The sequence below is a fragment of the Gigantopelta aegis genome, chromosome 2 (genome assembly GCF_016097555.1).
Source record: "Gigantopelta aegis isolate Gae_Host chromosome 2, Gae_host_genome, whole genome shotgun sequence".
In the NCBI taxonomy this organism is placed as follows: domain Eukaryota; kingdom Metazoa; phylum Mollusca; class Gastropoda; order Neomphalida; family Peltospiridae; genus Gigantopelta; species Gigantopelta aegis.
Window position 1 is genome coordinate 38,644,331 of NC_054700.1, and position 20,756 is coordinate 38,665,086.

Sequence of the window (20,756 nt, forward strand, 5' to 3'; positions counted from 1 at the left end):
TTACAACAGGTGTAAATCCGTTTTCTGGAGATGTCTTCGGGCGTTTGTATTATCGTTGATCTTACAAAACACATGAATAAATCTGCGCAATGCGAGTCATAAACTTTTCCTCATAAACCTAGAAAACGAATTAAAAGTACACTCAAGCACGTATTCAGTTTGAAACGACACGACAATGACAAACATTCTGGGAGGACTACTAAAGCAATGCATGTCCCCTACAGGGCCGAATACAGTTTGAAACGACACGACAATGACAAACATTCTGGGAGGACTACTAAAGCAACACATGTCCCCTAACTTTAAAGGGCCGTTTTTAAAATACAGTAAAGTAAAGTTTGTTTTTTTAACGAACTAGAGCACGACATCATGATTGGACGTCAACATATGGTTCTGGGAGGACCCTGCTAGGCTAACGACAGGCAGCACATGTCCCCCCTACATGGTCTTTGTTGGCCGAATACAAGTTTTACCCATTGAGCCTTGCGGAGCACTCCTCAACTTTAACTGGGGACTGTAGACCCTAGTTTTTAAACACTAAGGCATATTTTTCACCTAGACCCAAAATTTGGTTAATAAAAATTATTACAAACCAGTAACAAATTTGGATACAACAGAGTGAAAGAAGAGTGTGACGTTGAAATACCCTTAAAAATAGACTAAAACGCTATTCCATAACCATTACTTCTCAGACGCACGTGCGTTTTAAAAAATATGAAAAAATGCATTTTGTGGTGTTACAAACACCAGGACGACCAAAAACGCTTCGGTTGTACGGAAATGGATAATCTAAGCAATGCTATACAAGTAAAGTTTTATTTCAGTGATCATTAAAGGGACACACCCTAGTTACGTTTATTTGTTAACCATTACGGCGTTGTTTTTCGCTATTAAACCCCATTTTTCACAAATAAAATGCACTTTACTTACATTTTATTATTTAGAATACACATTTCCATTCACCTGAAGTGCTTTTTGGTAATCCTGATGTTTGTAAAACCACGAAATGCATTTTTTTGCATTTTTTCATAAGACGTGTTGTCGAGAAAAAACCCGTTAAGCAAGCGAGGTCCAATCTATTTTTAGAGGGGATATTTCCATTTCATTGTCACAGACGTTGGTATATCACGTGACCGTTATCATTTTGGTTCGGTTTGTTTTCTCGTGCACGGTTCGCGCAATCAGCATCCGATTTGTTGTTGTTCATTTGTGAGATTTTTCTTCACAGTTCGTGAACATTTTCAGTAACAATAAAGTTCAGACAAGTAAGTGTCTCAATACAAAAGGTTACAAACCCTTAAAACCAATAATTTTGCTAAATCTTACGATATCTGGAGAGGGGATACAACCAGGATAGAACAGTTGGAACATGTCCAGGTGAGGTGAAACGAACGCACCCCAAGTCTGAAATTTGTCGTGACGTAGGCATTGTTGTGCTTCGAGCGACATCTACCGGTGACATCAGAATACTAACTTTCAAAATTATTTCAAGCAATTGGGACATGAGGATTCCCATGGTATTTATCGATATAAAACCTGCTTTTTCACTCCATTTGATAAAAACGAGATCTAAGTGTGTTACAGGTTTGTAGATTAACCAAATTATAATTTATTTTCGCTGGATGGAACTAGGGTGTGCGGCTTTAACGGCTCTAATAGTGAAACATATGCTTTAGTGTTTAAAAACCAGGGTCTGTTCCTTTAAGGAAGGAAGTGTTTTATTTAATGACGCAGTCAACACATTTATTTACGGTTATATGGCGTCAGATATATGGTTAAGGACCACACAGATACTGAGAGAGGAAACCCGCTGTCGCCACTTCATGGGCTACTCTTTTCGATTAGCAGCAAGGGATCTTTTATATGCACAATCCCACAGACAGGGTAGTACATACCACGGCCTTTGATATACCAGTCGTGTGTCCCTTTAAGAGTCATAACTCTGTGAAAATGAGTAAATCGCCATGAAAGTCAAACTTGATCTGTGGCAGTACATGATAAAGCTATGTATAAAAAATATTTCCTCATATCTTGATGCATTATCTAAAAAATAAAAATAATAAGTCCGGGAAACAAATTTTCGTATCTCCTAAGTTCAATGGCCATAACTCTTTCAACAATGGGTAAATTGCTATGAAAGTCAAAATTGATTTGTAACAGTGCATGGTAGAGCTATATACACGATTTTAGCTCAGTATTTTGAAGCATTGTGGAACAAAAAAAAAACGTCCGGAAAACTATACGTGGGACAGAGGGACGGACGGACAGACATACATAAAAAAAAGTAAAGTTTGTTTTATTTAACGACGCCACTAGAGCACATTGATTTTTAATCTTATCATCGGCTATTGGACGTCAAACATATGGTCACTCTGACACTGTTTTTAGAGGAAACCCGCTGTCGCCACATAGGCTACTCTTCTTTACGACAGGCAGCAAGGGATCTTTTATTTGCGCTTCCCACAGGCAGGATAGCACAAACCATGGCCTTTGTTGAACCAGTTATGGATCACTGGTCGGTGCAAGTGGTTTACACCTACCCATTGAGCCTTGCGGAGCACTCACTCAGGGTTTGGAGTCGATATCTGGATTAAAAATCCCATGCCTCGACTGGGATCCGAACCCAGTACCTACCAGCCTGTAGACCGATGGCCTGCCACGACGCCACCGAGGCCGGTGACATACATAAGGACGGAGACCAAATCAATAGACCCCTCCGGTGTGAATAATTTCATTCATTTCTATCTATCTATCTAACTAGTTTAACGTGCTAATATACCACTAGGGTTTGGAACACGCTCATTCATTTCAACTTATTTTCGTCTTAATATCCAATTAAGGTTCAAGCACGCTGTCCTCGGCACACACCGTAGCTATCTGGGATGTCTGTCCAGGACAGCGTGTTAGTTGTTAATTATTAATTGTTAATTGTTAGTGAGAGAGAAGAGGGTGTAGTGGCCTTACACCTACCTATTGAGTCGTTAAAACTCGCTCTGGGTGGGAGCCGGTACCGGGCTGCGAATCCTGTACCTACTAGCCTTATGTCCGATGGCTTAGGGACGACGACACCGAGGCCTATATCTACACATAAACAATATTTAACACACCAGACAACCAGCTAGCAATCGAGAACCCGACTGACAATCAGGAACTCCTTGATGCACCATCAGACTCCATGGGCGTACATAGGATTTTGAAAAGGGGGGTTCCAATACATAGGATTTTGAAAAGGTGGGTTCCTAAATAGATTGCAGAGATATTGGGCATATATTTCTATGTTGAGTAAATATAATAATGTCAGATATCAATGTCAAATATATTAAATTATAAAAAAAAGCGATTTCAGGGGGGGGGTCGAAATACGAAATCTTGATACGAAATAAAATAAAATAAAATAAAATAAAATAAAATAAAAATAAAAAGACGAATAGGACAAAACTGTATAATATATTATATACGCGTTGTGTTATCAGAGTAATTATAACGGATCACTCCACCGTAGCAACAGGAGATGGCTTATGTGATACGTGACTAATTTTTCAAATCTCTCTTTATAAGATCCTTTACAACATAATTTCACATGAGTGGAAATGTGCTTTTAACAAACATTTAGTACAGAATGACATAATCACCTGCAATGGTTGTTAACAAACGTATCACGGTGGAGTTCGCATAATGTAGGAAACGTCATCCTGTAACCAGGAAGAAAATTGAAAACTTGTAACATAAAGGCCGTTGCTACTCTTCGGCTACCAGTCATTTTAGGAAATAGCTAGACATCGAAAGAATATCGCTGATATGTCCCACATCGGAATATTACTACTATGGCATCTGTGTTCGCTTACCGGTGAGTGGGTTACATAGTTACACAATTTATATATAGTACTGTGTGTTTAAACCTTTATATAAAATGTGGTCGAGCTAAACTATTACAAACTGTGTGTTCAAAGTGATATATAATAATAATAATAATAATAATAATAATAATAGTAGATTTTTATTTCAGATCAGAGATCCATAGAACATATATAAACATCACATACAAAACTGATTACATAATATACAGCAGCTTGTGCCAGCGATTTACACACAGATTTGACGTACACAGTTGTACACCGCAGGTGGGCAAGTAGGTCGTTTGAAGTTGTTTCGATTCTGCTCTTCAGCGAATATGCTGTTGAGCGAATTAAAACACCAAAGCTTTTTACTCGATGACTGACAAACATCTTGCTGGCACTGTATGGTCGTCGTTGTCCGATCATCCATCGGTATACATTATTGTAACATATGTTAAGATCCTTCATGGTATCCTGTGTAAATTTCACCCATAATGCACCCGCGTACAAATTACTACAATAACTCACAAATAATTGTGTTTTAACAGATTCTGAACATTTTGCAAATCGCCGCAACAACATGTTTGCACGTACACAGAGGGCGCTATACTGTCGTTTAAAGTCTTTATCGTCTTTCATGTTTTTGCATATAATATGACCTAGATATTTATAGTTGTCAACAAATTTCAGTACATCACCACACAAATATATCGAATGTACATTGATCAACTTCAGAGTTTCTGGCTCAATACACATACAAACAGTTTCCATTGTATTATATATAATATCATAACCTTCTGCAAATTTCTCGCAAATCGTTAACATTTTTCTTAATGCAGAAATAGATGGGCAAAGAAGTGACATATCATCAGCAAAACTGAAGTTATTTAGAAACACCCCACCAACATTATACCCAACTGCACATCTTGACAACTGTAGGTTAAGGTCATCAATATATATATTAAATAATAAGGGTGACATTACCCCACCTTGACGGACGCCATTTGTTACATTAAACTTACAGGAAATATATGCACCCCATTTTACACTAAACAATTGGGTTAAATACCATGCTTTGAGAAAGCGAACTACAAAAGTAGGCACGCCTTTTTTCAAAAGTGTCATATATAATGTCCAGTGATTTACTCGGTCAAAGGCTTTTGTCGCACCCAAAAAGCAAACGTACACAGGACTACCTTGTAACATGTAAAAGTTAATAACTTCCTTAAAAGCAAATAAACATATATCGGTGGATGTCCCACTTTTAAAACCAAACTGATAGTCCGGTGTACTCAGGTCTGTTCGTGATAATATAATATGTTCAAATTGTTATATACTATTTTAAAACTTTATATGAAAGATGTTTATTGGAACTATTTTTAGTTTTGATTTCGGGGGTTAGCGCGAACGCAGACCTCCACATTAAAAAATGTCGTACTCGAGTCGCCCACATTTGGGGCGATCGCAGGGGTCAGCCCAACCGAAGTGCAATGGTTAGGCCTCGCCCTGGGAGGACCACCTGGCGGATCATGGTGCCTCCCGTAGCAGTTTTTTTTTTTTTGTTTTGTTTGTTTCAGGCAGTCCCTAACATGTCGAGTGCCCCATTTATTCACATAATCCTACCTAGTTACAATAACCGGGTTCTCATTAAAACTTATAGATAATATGTACAATAAGAGTGTCAGTGCTTGTATTATGATTTAAAATATTTAATGCATGCTAATGTTGTTTGTTGTGTTTTTAAAATTAGTGTATGCTTAAAAATTTATTAAAATCAATTAAAGTATCTTAACCCTGTTAGCGGGCCTGGCTTTCCAAAGCTACAAGCCGGTAGGTCCACATCTATTTGTTTTTTGTTGTTGTCTATTTGTTCTACATTTTTGTGCACATTTTACCACTAACTAATTATTATAGCTGATATCAGGGCCTTCTCCTTAACCGTTTAAGGAGTTTTAGACTTAACTACTCAGTTGCCCCCCCCCCCCCCCCCCACAAAAATCCCTAGCTACGGCCCTGGATATGTAATGTCGAAAGCATCAAAGAAAGAAAGAAATGTTTTATTTAACGACGCACTCAACACATTTTATTTACGGTTATATGGCGTCAGACATATGGTTAAGGACCACACAGATTTTGAGAGGAAACCCGCTGTCGCCACTACATGGGCTACTCTTTCCGATTAGCAGCATGGGATCTTTTATTTGCGCTTCCCACAGGCAGGCTAGCACAAACCATGGCCTTTGTTGAACCAGTTATGGATCACTGGTCGGTGCAAGTGGTTTACACTTACCCATTGAGCCTTGCGGATCACTCTCAGGGTTTGGAGTCGGTATCTGGATTAAAAATCCCATGCCTCGACTGGGATCCCAACCCAGTACCTACCAGCCTGTAGACCGGTGGCCTACCACGACGCCACCGATGCCGGTATCGAAGGCATCATTGCACGAGCCAATGGCCCCGAGCTATAATTAGATCCGGACCCGCACTGGTTATATATACTTAACTCCAAAAGAAACGCGAATACGTAGATTGGAGGTTTTGAGTGCACTCATTGAAATACGTCCCAAAGTTCTTAAAATAATCGTTTCTATGAAAAACTTAAACAATTCGTAAAGATGAGATTTCATGTTATTGACATGTTAAAAATCGAGGTCGCATTGTCATTTGAAATGTCAAGGCCATGGCGCTTCTTCAATGGCGTCACATGCCACTCAAACATGTCCACTAATAGCGGGCGTGTCCGCCATTGCTGGCCATGACCGCCGCACACCTCCTACCCATGGAGAGGAAGAGGTTCCTGATAAAGCCCTGGGCACGTTGTTGTAGGTGTCCACGACGGCCTGGCGGAGCTGCTGCTGTGTCACCACGGGAGCAGGGCGTTGGTTCATCATGCGCTGAACCTCGTCCCACAAGTGCTCGATGGGGTTCAGATCCGGGCTTAAAGCTGGCCAGTCCATTGTGATGATGTTGTGCTGTGCCAGGAATGCCTGGGTGGCCCGTGCCGTGTGTGGCCTGGCGTTGTCGTGCTGGTAAACCATCTGACGGTGACCCGCGAAAAAAGGCACCACCACAGGCGTGAGCACTTCGTCGATGTAGCGCTGTGCTGTGACGCCCCTGCCGCGTCCTCGGCCGTTGTTGTCGAAGATGACAGGTTGTACACGACGTCCCCAGGATATGGCACCCCACAGCATGACGGAAGGCCCTCCCCAACGGTCCCTCTCCATAACACACGCATCTGTGAAGCGCTCACCTCGACGCCTCCACACCCTCATACGACCGTCGGCCCTATCTAAGCAGTAGCGGCTTTCGTCGGAGAAGACGATGTTCTGCCACTGTCGGTTCCGCCACTGTCGATGCAGAACAGCCCAGTTGTGTCGTGCAAGGCGGTGTCGCTGTGTGAGACGTTGTCCAATGTACGGTCGACGACAGTTCAGATGGATGGCGATCAGACGACGTCGTACCGTGGTGTAGGAAACGGGGCGGTTGTGGGTTCCCACTGTCTGCCGGGCTGTTGTGGTGGCTGGTACGAACCGATCACGCATGTGAGTTCGGACGATGTAACGGTCCTGGCGCTGTGACGTCACTCTGGGACGGCCGCTACGTGGACGGTCGACGACGTTGTTGTTCTGTAGAAATCGGTCTATGAGACGGTAGATTGTCGAGACATGGACACCGAAAGCACGTGCAACCTGCCTGGCATCCATTCCGGCCTCCAAATTCCCCAAAGCTCTATGTCTGGAATCAGCGTTAAGTCGTGACATCGTTGAATCAGCGTTAAGTCGTGACATCGTTGTATCGCTACTCGTAAAATGAGTTGAACATTGCTGTCTGGCGTTTCTTTTATACCCAGGCCTGGTAGTGTTTCACGTGCAATTCGCATCTTTCATGATCCACCCGTTTTGCATTCCAGATCGATTTTGGTCGTCAATTTCAGCACGTGCGTGACGTCACACTGTACTCGTTTTTTTCATGCGTTATGTGGAATTGGATACGCTGACAAGATGGCTATTGGTCAACTTAATCGATTTGTACATAGTTTATTCAAATGTGGGTTTTTTAATATTTTAAAATTTTCGCGTTTCTTTTGGAGTTAAGTATATATATATATATATATATATATATATATATGGTGTTTCTTGTTGTTCTCTAAGTAAAGAAATGTTTTGTGTTGATTCCGTTTTTCTTCCCGTTATCCAGGACCATTTGCTCAGCAAACAAACGATCCGGAACTTCACCCGCAGAATGGCTTCTATAACAATCTCTTTCAACCGGACTGGGGAGCGGCAGGTTAGTGTTAACAAAAGAATAGATGAAGAAAAACAGACTTCATTCATTCTGTAGGCCCATCCGTACAACTTTATTTAAGCCAAGTGATGCTGAGCGAAGCCATGTTATAAGTAGCAGGGAAGTAAATTGACCAATCAGCGTTGTGTTGCGCACGTATGTAGTACTCGTTCTCCACTGTTTTAGATTTATATTAATATGGTGGACAGTGTATTATGATTTACTTCCCTGCAACCTATACAATATTTATTTTACCTCATTTGCCAAACACGATTTTCGTTTTCGATTGTGTTTACAGTACACCACTTATATTAATCAGTGGCGGATCCAGAAAATCCATGGGGGGGGGGGGAGGGGTGGCCAATGCCATGAGGCGGAATACTAAGGGAACTTTGGGGGAGGTTTGGAGAGGGATCGTAAAAAAAGAAAGAAAATTAATATGTAATAAAATTATAACTGTCGCAAAATTTAAGGGGGGCGGGCCCCTACCCCTCCCCTCAGATCCGCCTCTGTTAATTTTGATGGTCGCTCATCTTGGTTTAACCCTGCTCTAGCCCTGTCCTGTTTATATATAGAACAGATTGTAAATTTTCGACAAACGGTCGTAATGTACCGTGACTAAAAAAGCACACATATTTCTAAATCTGACGCCATGGACCTTTTAGTTGGATCATTTACAAAGAAGGAAATGTTTTATTTAACGACGCACACAACACATTTTATTTACGGTTATATGGCGTCAGACATATGGTTAAGGACCACACAGATTTTGAGAGGAAACCCGCTGTCGCCACTACATGGGCTACTCTTTCCGATTAGCAGCAAAGGATCTTTTATTTGCGCTTCCCACAGGCACGATAGCACAAACCATGGCATTTGTTGAACCAGTTATGGATGGATCATTTACAAGTTAACGTAACTAGTATAAGCGCTCCAAGAAGAAATATGACACCCTTATCCAAACCCATCTGACTGAATTTGAATATGAGTGTTAGATTACATATATTGCATGTTGCGTTTGTGCTATAGTTTTGTTCAATTCTTTAGAGCCTTTTTTTGGTGGGGGGTTTTTTCTTCCACATTTGCAGTAAGGTATCTTTTCTATGCATACCACGGCCTTTGATATACTATTCGTGGGACACTGGTTGGATTTGATCCTATGACCTAAACACCTATGTGGGGAGATCTACCGTCTGTGATAAATCCCCCACCCACCCACCCCCGGGTATGATGATCCACTGGTGTGTATGTATATGTGTGTATACACGTTGGTTGCGTGGATGTTGATTTCGCACCATTTGACTACTGACCAACATCGGTTCGTATTTCCTGAACGAGTTCATCCGTGAGCCACATGGACCAAGTAGCGGAGTGGCGTGTTATATACTATAGTACTCAGCAAGTGGGTGGACAATGGGTCTCTTTCCTGTCTTCCCATCTTTGAACAAATCTCATTACGTCACGTATTTGTTTACTCCATCAACTTTAAAGAGACTGTCCCTGAGTCTGCCGCCATTTTAAGATTTTTCCGACTAATATCGCATTTTTAAATATTGAGGAAAATATATATATATATATAAAAACTTTTTAAAATATATATTTTTTAATTTTAGAATATCAGTAGCTTTATGTTCAGTATGATTGTGGTTGCCCTAGTGAACTGACGTATATGTAGCCAGGATGAGGGCACCACCTCACCACCCCCCCCCCCCCCCCCCCCCCCACTCACATCTTTTTGGGGGGTTTTCACACCACAATTATATTTGCCTGTTTTCCCATAACAAGACTCATAAACAGTGTTGGTGCTCAAACCCCAATGTGGGTGCCCCCCCCCCCCCCCCCCCCATATAAAATGCTGGCTACGTCAGTGCCCTAATGTTTTAAAACTTCATTTTGCCTTATTAATGTTTTTTAAAAACAAAATTATTAAAGACCAAAATCGAATTAGGCTACCTTGTATATATACAGACACGGACACTCTAAACAAATTATATTAATTCTGTATAATGAAAAGGCTCTTTTTAATAGTCGAAAACGTGTTACAAGTTGCAACACATGCAAACTAGGTACAGTCTCTTTAACCCATGTATGACAAGTGGGTATTAAAATGTTGGGTGGCTTTTCGAGCAAAACATTGTTTAAAATTTAACAGTAAATAAAAAAGTTTTTAAAAAAATGGTAAAAAAATTATTTAACAAAACAAAAAAACAAAACAAAACAACTCAAAATAAAACAAAACAAAACAAGCACGTGTATACTGATAAAGAAAAAAATAACAAAAACTTTAATGAAATGTAACTGGATTGTCTTTCCTGCAGGAAGTCTTCTGCTGCGGCTCTCACCTCCGGACTACAGCGACCGCGTGTTCGAGTCGGCCGGAGGGACCCGACCCAACCCCCTGGACATCAGCGAGAAAATACATAAAGGTGTCGACGGTCTCGGCTCTCTTAGGGGGCGAAATGCGTTACTAGCCTTTTTTGGTGAGTTTAGAACTTTAAAAATAAGTTATGAAATTATCTGCGGGATTAGGTCTATAATTTTGAAGTATGAGGTTAATTCTTGATATATGTTAACTGATAGACAAAATGGCCGCCATTAAAAAAACAAAAATGGCCGTCATTTTCATATTTAGCTGGGCTTCTGAAATATCCATTACATGTTTTCATATAGTTTAGACATGAGGCTAACTGAAAACCATAATGTTTTTTAGTCCCATTTTTTGTTAGTCAACGTTTGTCTGGCTCATGGATTATTAGAATTTAAAGCCATCCTTCATTGTTATTAAGCTGTTTTGTAAATATTTCAAACTGCTAGCGATAGCTAAAACTTAATGAAGTTATTTTACTCTGGTTCAAATTATGGCTACGAAGTCTTAATTATATAATTTTTCTTGAAAACAAGAGATAGGACTTATGCCGACCAGGAACTGTGTATACAAGTAACGCTAGTGTCAAATTCAATGTATTTTGGGACAGTATTTTTTGGGTTATTTAGAAGGTAACTGTCGTGCGATATTGACTTTAAAGGCATAGTGTCACAGACCACTGACCTATTTAATCGTCTAACAAAGTATTACCTGAACAAAAATTATTTGATTTGTCCCTAAATGTACTTCATTCAACCATCTTCATAACCACCATACTCCATTTATTAATGCTATGTTGTAAAAATAATTGAATTATGGCAATGGTCTATAATTCAAAAACTAAAATTGCCGAGAGGGTTGACATGGATTTCATTCCATCATGGTTCAGTTAAAGTGATGCGATAGCTAGATTTGTTTTCCAACAATTAATGCAATTTGTATTTATTATCCATTTTTAGAGAAATATGGTGCTTAAATCCGTGACAGTATGCCTCTAAAGTAAATTGAAGATGTTTGTCATCGCGAAGACCGGACGTGATGTATTTAAAGGGACATTCCTGAGTTTGCTGCAATTTTAAAAATGTTATCGACTAACAGAGACTTTTTAACGATTGTAATTACATATCAAATATATTTTTCTGCATAAAATATTAGTCGCTGTATATTAAACGTGTTTTTGATCGTTCTAATATTTGTACTACGTTAAATTTGATTTTATTTCCTAAAATATATATATATTTTTAAAGAAAAATCCAGTTTGGGCTTCTTACAAATATTAAGACGACCAGAAACACATTGAATATACAGACACTGATATTCTAAACAAGAAAATATATGTAATATGTAATTTTAATCGTAGAAATATTTTATTAGTCGGAAACATCTTACAATGCAGCAAACTCAGGAATGTCCCTTTAACAGTTTACATTATATCCACCTTGAATAAATGACCTTTCCGTGCTCGGATTAGTCCCGTTATTCCGGGTTGGTATCAGCAACGATTGGGGCGAAGCACTGGCCTAACTAGCTCGAGTGTCCTCTGTCGTTATTCTATTGTATGTTATTCTCACATATAACAGAATAAGGCATAAACACACATTTTATTTTTGCCAAAAAATATACATTTTGTAGGCATACATACATATTTATATATAAAATAATATAATGTGCACACTGCGGGGAATGGTATGTAGCATCGGTTTACAACCGATCAAATTCTATAGTAAATGGGTAATGCATGCATAGCAATAATATACAATAATAGCATATGTCATGTATCAATGTTGTCTGTTCTATGCGTGGTAGCAGTTTTCAAATACTTACACAATTTAATTAGCTGTTTTGAATTGTCGCTGGACAGTAGTTGCGTTAATTTAAATGTTGATGGTTTATTGTAATAAAAAGGTTTAATATATTTATCTCTTATGTTACTGAAGAAAGGACACACTAGAACAAAGTGATATTCGTCTTCTACTACATTCATATTGCATAGACGACAAATTCTATTATTCCTGTCAATATTGTGGTATCTGCCCGTTTCTATAAAGAGATTATGGGAAGATAATCTATATTTACTCAAAATATGTTTGTATTTCAAGGCAATAGGTTTCTTAAGATAAGGTTGTAAGTAATAATTATTAACAACGAATTTGTATAACAGACATTTTGGAGAATTGTTGAATACAGCATACATAGATTGGATAAATTGATCAGTCATTCTCTGTTTGAATAGTGATATAAATGTATTGCGATTTTCTACATTTTGATTACACCATATGTGACCAAAACCATTAGTGAGAAGCAGGTCTCTTATTTGACTAACCTAGTTAACAGAACGTGGTTTTCTTATGCACTCGTCATATAGGGTGTTATAACACTCTTTCAAAATACAGTTATTTGTATTCAACAAATTTATCCAATATTTAACCATACGGATGTTCCTACTTATGTACAAAGGTGATCTACCTAATTCAAAATAGACCATCATATTAGTAGTGCTCCTTTTCACGCCTAAAATACGTTTACAGAATTGTAAATGTAGGATCTCGTGACTATTTGCTTTGTTAAAACCCCAAACTTCACAGCCATAATTTAAAATACTACTAACATATGTATCATACAGTGATAGTAATGTTTCTGCATTTAAGAAATAGTTACTAGTTTTACCAAATAGAGCAGCCATAGCGTTTCTACCTTGGTTGCATATTACATTCTGAGCGGTATTAAATGTTCCATTATATTGAAGACAGACCCCAAGATAGTTAAAACTGTCAACAATTTCTAAATCGGTTTCGTGGTATGTCCACCTTTCTTCAGGTTTCATATTTCCACCTTTTCTGAATACTACAATTTTACTTTTATTAATATTTACTTTTAAATTCCATTTGTTTGAGTATATGTACAAAGTGTCTAACATACTCTGCAATTCAGGCGCACTTTCGAAAAACAATCAGGCAAGAGGACACTCGATCTATGGCCTAACCAGGGTGGCCAAGTCCCCCGCCCTCCCAATCACCCCCGAACTTTGCCTGTCGTCTCAGAATATACGCCGTAGACAGTATGGGTGCCTCTCCAACTGTGGGTGCCCCCTCCAATAATAAAAAAAACATACTTATGTCAATGGGGCGTAGAAAATATCGGAAGATGATAGTACATGTGTTTCAAGCTCAACATGTTTAGTAGTTGGTATAATGACACAAGTTCATATTAAATTATAGGAATTTACTGGCCAGATGAAACAACATTTCATGACAACAAACCCTGTCACATTTATCGCCAATGGCAGGACTGGTAGCGTTAACTGTGGGATAGAAAGTTGAGTGCACCTTGAACTTTGCCCCGCTGTGATACTGTTTGATATACTGCCAGAGGCGGATCTAAGGGGCCCCAGGGGCCCGCCCCCTACATTTTGCGACAGTTATAATTTTATTATATATTGATTTTTATCCCCTCCAAACCTTCTCCAAAGTTCCCTTGTCATTCCGCCTCATGTCATTCCCCCTCTATTGTCATTCCCCCTCTATGGATTTTCTGGATCCGCCGCTGACTGTCATCTATAGGTAACACTTTTAGTGAACCAAAACATGTAATCGTTTGGCTTTGCACTTTGCATAATCCCGAACGTTTTCAAATTGTTTTCAAATCACTGGCATGATTTTGTAAGGTTTTGATTGGTCGAATGAAAGGTCAACTGGACATGAGCTCCAACGGGGTTCTGTTAGATCCACAGGTAATAGTAATTAACCAGTGGAACTAATTTTAATTAGATTGGACTGAATGAGAACAAATTTGGAATCAAGGAACTAACCGAATCACGCCGGACAGGAATATCGTGTCTGTCGGAGCCGATTGCGGATTTTCCTTTTAAGCAACGCGAACCGGAACAACGGCATCCGGGTTTGACTGAGTCATAAAACATGTTTAAACGGCATTCCTCACTTTTACTATATACCGCTAGGTAATGAATGATACGCGCGTTCCTCACGCAATGATATGAATCAGAATCCGTGTTCGTGAAAAGACTGAATACGATTAACACAAGCAGTTTCCAAGCAGGAATGAGTCACAAATATTTTCCATTGGCAACAAAGTTTAATGTGTGTCAATAAACCTAAACTAAGAAACTTACAAACACGCTTACAGGGTACCGCTTTGAAGTTAAAGTTTTTCTTAACTTTTTAAGGAAGTACACTTCCTGGTACTTTCATGTAAAAGAGATCCGTTATGTATAGCCTTAACGTGTCTTTTGGATATAATTATAGAAAACGACATTGACGGCGTAATAAGAGAAAATGTCTATAAAACGTGTCTTCTGAATATAATTATAGAAAACGACATTGACGGTATAATAGGAGAAAATGGCTATATAGCATGTCTTCTGAATATAATTATAGAAAACGACATTGACGGTATAATAGGATAAAATGGCTATATAACGTGTCTTCTGAATATAATTATAGAAAACGACATTGAAGGTTTAATAAGAGAAAATGGCTATAAAACGTGTCTTCTGAATATAATTATAGAAAACGACATTGATGGTATAATAGGAGAAAATGGCTATATAACGTGTCTTCTGAATATAATTATAGAAAACGACATTGACGGTATAATAGGAGAAAATGGCTATATACTCTTTTATTATTCTTTTTTTTTTCTTTTTTTTTTTGGGGGGGGGGGGGGGGATACATTTTTCACCTGCCATTTTGTCGCCAAACTAAGTTTGAAAATAATGCTTTTATATTCTCATTTTCCGATACATGTAGGCAAAGGTTTTACCATATAAACATGATTCCACATATGAACAACCCCTGCGATTAAGAAAACGCCCACGGCAAAAAAAAAAAATGAAGCAGTTGAAAACAAATACTAATATTAAGAAGCTAGTCAACTTCTACTGTACGCACATGTACTTCAAATGATAGGCGATTGTCCAAACATATTCTAACATAGTCTATGATTAAATGAACTTCCAGAAAGAGAAAGAGAGAGAGAGAGAGAGAGAGAGAGAGAGAGAGAGAGAGAGAGAGAGAGAGAGAGAGAGAGAGAGAGAGAGAGAGAGAGAGAGAGAGAGAGAGACAGAGACAGACAGACACAGACAGACAGAGACAGACAGAGAGACAGACAGGCAGAGACAGACCGACAGAAAAACATACAGAGACAGACGGACAGAGACATACATACACACAGGGACAGACAGACAGAAACAGATATAGAGATATGGGTGTGAAAGAGACAGACAGAGGCACAGACATACAGTTATACAGAGAACGATAGAGCGTGTGTGTGTGTGTGTGTGTGTGTGAGAGAGAGAGAGAGAGAGAGAGAGAGAGAGAGAGAGAGAGAGAGAGAGAGAGAGAGAGAGAGAGAGAGAGAGAGAGAGAGAGAGAGAGAGAGAGAGAGAGAGAGAGAGAGAGAGAGAGAGAGAATGGATCTACAGAGCTGGCTGGAACCTGCGACGCAAGCACCTCAAGCGAGCACTCAACCAACTGTGCTAAATCCCTCCCCAACCTTTTTTAGTACGTAGTCCCGAGTTAGGCCACCGATCTTATCGGAGGTTGGACTCTGGATGGGCGTGTTCGAAACCCTAGTAGTATAAGAGCACGTTAAACTAGTTATCTATCTATCTATCTATCTATCTATTTAGTACGTACTGCAAATGTTGAGTGGTTTCTCAATGTTATAGCTTTTATTTTAAAAAAATTGGTTGACACTGCATGTTCATTTTGTATCGTGCACCATTTTAGAAGCAAGCTTTGTAGTATGGAAAAGTGTTCAAGCATGCCTATCGTGGCTACAATCTCTGAATTCGCCAGACAGTTTTGTCACAAGAGAGAAAATAAGCTTTCGGTCAATGAAGCAATCAACTGGTTTAACGTGCTTACATTCAAGTAAGTTTTGAACACACTCGCTGTGGGTTAGAACTGACATAGCCATGTAAGAAGAAGGAAGGAAATGTTTTATTTAACGACGCACTCATCACATTTTATTTACGGTTATATGCGTCGGACATATGGTTAAGAACCACACAGATAATGAGAGAGGAAACCAGCTGTCGCCACTTCATGGGCTACTCTTTTCGATTAGCAGCAAGGGATCTTTTATATGCACCATCCAACAGACAGGATAACACATACCACGGCCTTTGATATACCAGTCGTAATGCACTGGCTGGAGCGAGAAATAGCCCAATGGGCCCACCGACGGGGACCGATCCCAGACCGACCTCTCATCAAGCGAACGCTTTATCACTGGGTTACGTCCCGCCCCGACATAGCCATGGTTTATACCCAAAAGGAAAGGGAAAAAGAAGGGGGTCTGTTTGCCAATTTGGAATAACACTTATTTCAGTGAAAAGAAAGCCTGAATAAAACGTTAACTGACCAAACAAAATGACTGTTTGGCCGAAAATTTATATAATTTATATAATAAATGGGAGTTATCAATGGTTTGTGCAGATCTTTAATTTTTTGTGTACTTTTCCTACTAATCAACTTCAAAATGTGAGAAACATTTACCGAATGACCCAATATTTATATTTTTTATTATATATATGTTAGTCATGTCAATATTTTACAAAAACAAATATCGGTGAACGGGGCTCCGAAAACAGTTGACTTGGTTCGTTGCATTAAATCGGTTGGAGTGAAACACCCGGTTGTCAGCCACTGCTGTAAAAAAAAAACCTGGGCAGTAAAATACGCATTAAAAACGATCACGAGATTACAGACTGCCAAAAGCTAACATATTTAATTGTGAATTGAGATGATGATACTACTATATTGTGGAAGATGTAATACATTTATTTATTTATTATATATTTATGTATTTTTAATTGTTTTTACTTACTCAGGCCCGGCGGAGCAGGGGGCTGGGGGGGGGGGGGGGGGGGGCTTTCGCCCGCCAACAATTCTAAATCAAAACGTTTACGGTGAAGCATACCCCGAACCCCCATAGAAACTCGCGCGCTTTGCGCCATCGATCTCAGTCAGCCCCACCCCCCACCCCCATATCTAGCTGCTTCCACCGTGCCTGTTACTTACTTATTTACATACTTATTTACTTACTTATTACTTACTTACATACTGTTTACGTACTTATTTACTTACTTACATACTGTTTACGTACTTATTTACTTACATACTGTTTACGTATTTATTTACTTACATACTGTTTACGTACTTATTTACTTACTTACATACTGTTTACGTACTTATTTACTTACTTATATACTGTTCACGTACTTATTTACTTACTTGTTTACTTATCGTGGAACCTACCTATACCGATTACTTAAAGGAACATTCCTGAGTTTGCTGCAATTTTTAAGATGTTATCGACTAACAGAGAATTTTTAACGATTGCAATTACATATCAAATATATTTTTCGTACGTACGAAATTATTTGAAGACAAAATCCAGTATGGGCTTCTTACAAATATTAAGACGACCAGAAACGCATTGAATATACAGAAACTGATATTCTAAACAAGAAAATATATTTAATATGTAAGTTTAATCGTAGAACTATTTTATTAGTCGGAAACATCTTACAATGCAACAAACTCAGGAATGTCCCTTTAAGTGAAGAGGAAAAATACACATTTATATTATGTACTAAAGGATCATGTTCGAAATGTCCGTTATAGACCGGTTAATACTAGGTGTCCTCTATAGACCAAATCAGTACCTAGCGATGGGGGTAGTGGGTAGGAGTCCTCCCACAGGATAAATAAGGAAAGTTTAAAACTGACCTTTTGTCTGCCTATAATACTGTGTCCTTGGTTTTTAGCAATCTAATTAAAATTAGGCAAACTTGTTGGTCTATTTCAACATTAAAAAACAGGGGGAAAAGTGCAGTAATAAACTCTGGATTGTATACTAGTATAAACAGATTTTATGGCTATACCATCACGGGGTTTGGGGTTTTTTTCATCTTGAAACGAATTTTATATAAAATGTTATATTGAAATTAGTTTCTGGCATACTTCGTAATTCACCCGAATCATTTCATATACCCTAGGCATAATCCCGAATGTTTTAAAATTCTTTTCAAATCACTGGCATTATTTGGCAAGTAAGGTTTTGATTGGTCGAATGAAAGGTCAACTGGACATGAGTTCCAACGGGGTGCTGTTAGATCCACAGGTAATATAATAATAATTAACCAGTGGAGCTAATTTTAATTAGATTGTGCTCCCGAATAACGTTATAAAAGGCGAAGTGTATTTGGTCGATATTACTGATATTTATAGATGAAATGTCACCTGGACATGGGAGTCCACGCAATGCTGTTAGATCTACTGGTAGACCAGTAGGGCTAATTTTAATCAGATTGAGTTTTTAGTTGTTAAAATATTTTATTAGTCGGACACATTTCACAATGCAGCAAACACAGGATAGTACCTTTAAGTTTCTTTAAAAGTTTGTTTTGTTTAACGACACCACTAGAGCACATCGATGTATTAATCATCGACTATTGGATGTCCCTTCAAACATTGGAACTATACTAACTAGACCAACTGTCTGCTAATGCAACCTCAGTTACAGGTGAAATACGCCAACGTAGCTTCCTATGGCGACTCCTATGAATTATGGTCTAGAAAAGCAGTGTGTGAACGAACATTACAATACCATGATCTCTATCTGAATAATCGGTGTAATAAAACGGCAGTATACCTCCTTTTTAACAAGTAGATATATATTTTTTTATCATTAATTTTCAATAAGGAGAGACTAAATAGCTTCCTTCTGAATATATTAAATGACATCATAAAAATGTAACAGAAGGAATATTTTTATTAAAAGATCAAAGATTTTTTTTTTAATACTAAAGGGGAAGTTAGTTTTATTTAATATGGTTATATTCCTGGTTTTCTTTATTCGCTCACTTTTCACACTTATTAATATTAGTATAAATAATACCAGCCTCTATTATACATGTGGGGTTTTGTTGTTATTGTTGTTTGGGTTTGTTTGTTTGTTAATGTTATTTGTCGGTTATTTTGGCTTGATGTAAAAATAATGGAAAAGTGCTTTGCAAATAGCAAACTGTTCTATTTTATTTGCAATTTGTAAAACCATTGGTCAGTATAAATAAAACAGAAATATTCACCCTAGTGAAGATTGGCGTTTGCTCTTAGAGTGAAATTATTTGTATGTATAAACAAACAAACAAACAAACAACCAAACAAACAAACAAACAAATAAAATAAAAATAGATAGATAGATAGATAGATAGATAGATAAACACCAACCAACCAAACAAACAAACAAATACAACAAATATAGATAGATAGATAGATAGGTAGATAGGTAGATAGGTAGATAGATAGATAGATAAATAGATAAATATAGAGATAGATAACCACCAACCAACCAACCAAACAAACAAAATATTACAAAAATAAATAGATAGATAGATAATAAATAAATAAATAAATAAATAGGTAGATAGATAGATAGATAGATAGATAGATAGATAGATAGATAGATAGATAGATAGATAGATAGATAGATAGATAGATAGATAGATAGATAGATAGATAGATAGATAGATAGATAGCCACCAACCAACCAAGCAGATAACTTACCAACAAAACAAACAAACAAATAATGCAAGGAAAAACAAACAAGTAAGTAGTAAGTAAATAAGTAAGTAAATAAATAACCAACTAAACAAATAAATAACCAACGAATCTACCAAACAAACAAATAAATAAGTAACAAACCACACAAACAAAACAAACGAATAAACAAACAAGCAAGCAAGTAAGTAAGTAAGTAAGTAAGTAAGTAAGTAAGTAAGTAAGTAAGTAAGTAAATAAATAAATAGACAAAAGTCAGTTTTCCGTATTTACCTTGAAATAAATATGTAAACAAACAAGCTAAAAAGGAATAAGTGCAAATCACAACATGGACGTTTCCACTGCAGGTCAGTTGGTCGTTGACGAGATCGTAGACTCGCGAAGACCCGGGTGCCCGCCCGAATACATCGACCTCCCCATACCCGAGGGACACCCGTACAGACGCACGGCCGACAACATGATGTTCCAGAGAACCGGATACAGCGCTAGAACAGGAACATCGCCAAATGTTCCACGGCAACAGGTATGTCAAGTTAAAGTGTTGTTTTGTTTGTTTGTTTTGGGTTTTTTCTTCTGGGTTTTTTTTCTTTTTTAATTGATTGATTGATTGGTTGATTGGTTGATTGATTTATTTATTAAAGGGACAGACCCTAGTTTTAGCCCCAAAAAATGCACACTAAGTTT

At 38.2% G+C, this 20,756-nt stretch overlaps 1 protein-coding gene and 1 non-coding gene across 2 annotated transcripts in view; one reads left to right on the forward strand and one right to left on the reverse strand.

Annotated features, from left to right (window-relative positions):
* The first annotated feature begins 3,720 nt into the window (after positions 1-3,720).
* Positions 3,721-20,756, forward strand: part of LOC121388454 (dual oxidase 1-like) — a 67,438-nt gene continuing 50,402 nt past the window's right edge. Inside the window, exons 1-4 of the mRNA XM_041519786.1 lie at positions 3,721-3,847; positions 8,034-8,123; positions 10,439-10,600; positions 20,420-20,595. Coding sequence (XP_041375720.1) covers positions 3,799-3,847; positions 8,034-8,123; positions 10,439-10,600; positions 20,420-20,595 — 477 coding nt within the window. The 5' untranslated portion in view covers positions 3,721-3,798. The remainder of the gene's footprint in view (positions 3,848-8,033; positions 8,124-10,438; positions 10,601-20,419; positions 20,596-20,756) is intronic.
* On the reverse strand, positions 5,229-5,392 carry LOC121389150. The gene has a single exon (XR_005960047.1). It is a non-coding gene; the product is annotated as a U1 spliceosomal RNA (small nuclear RNA).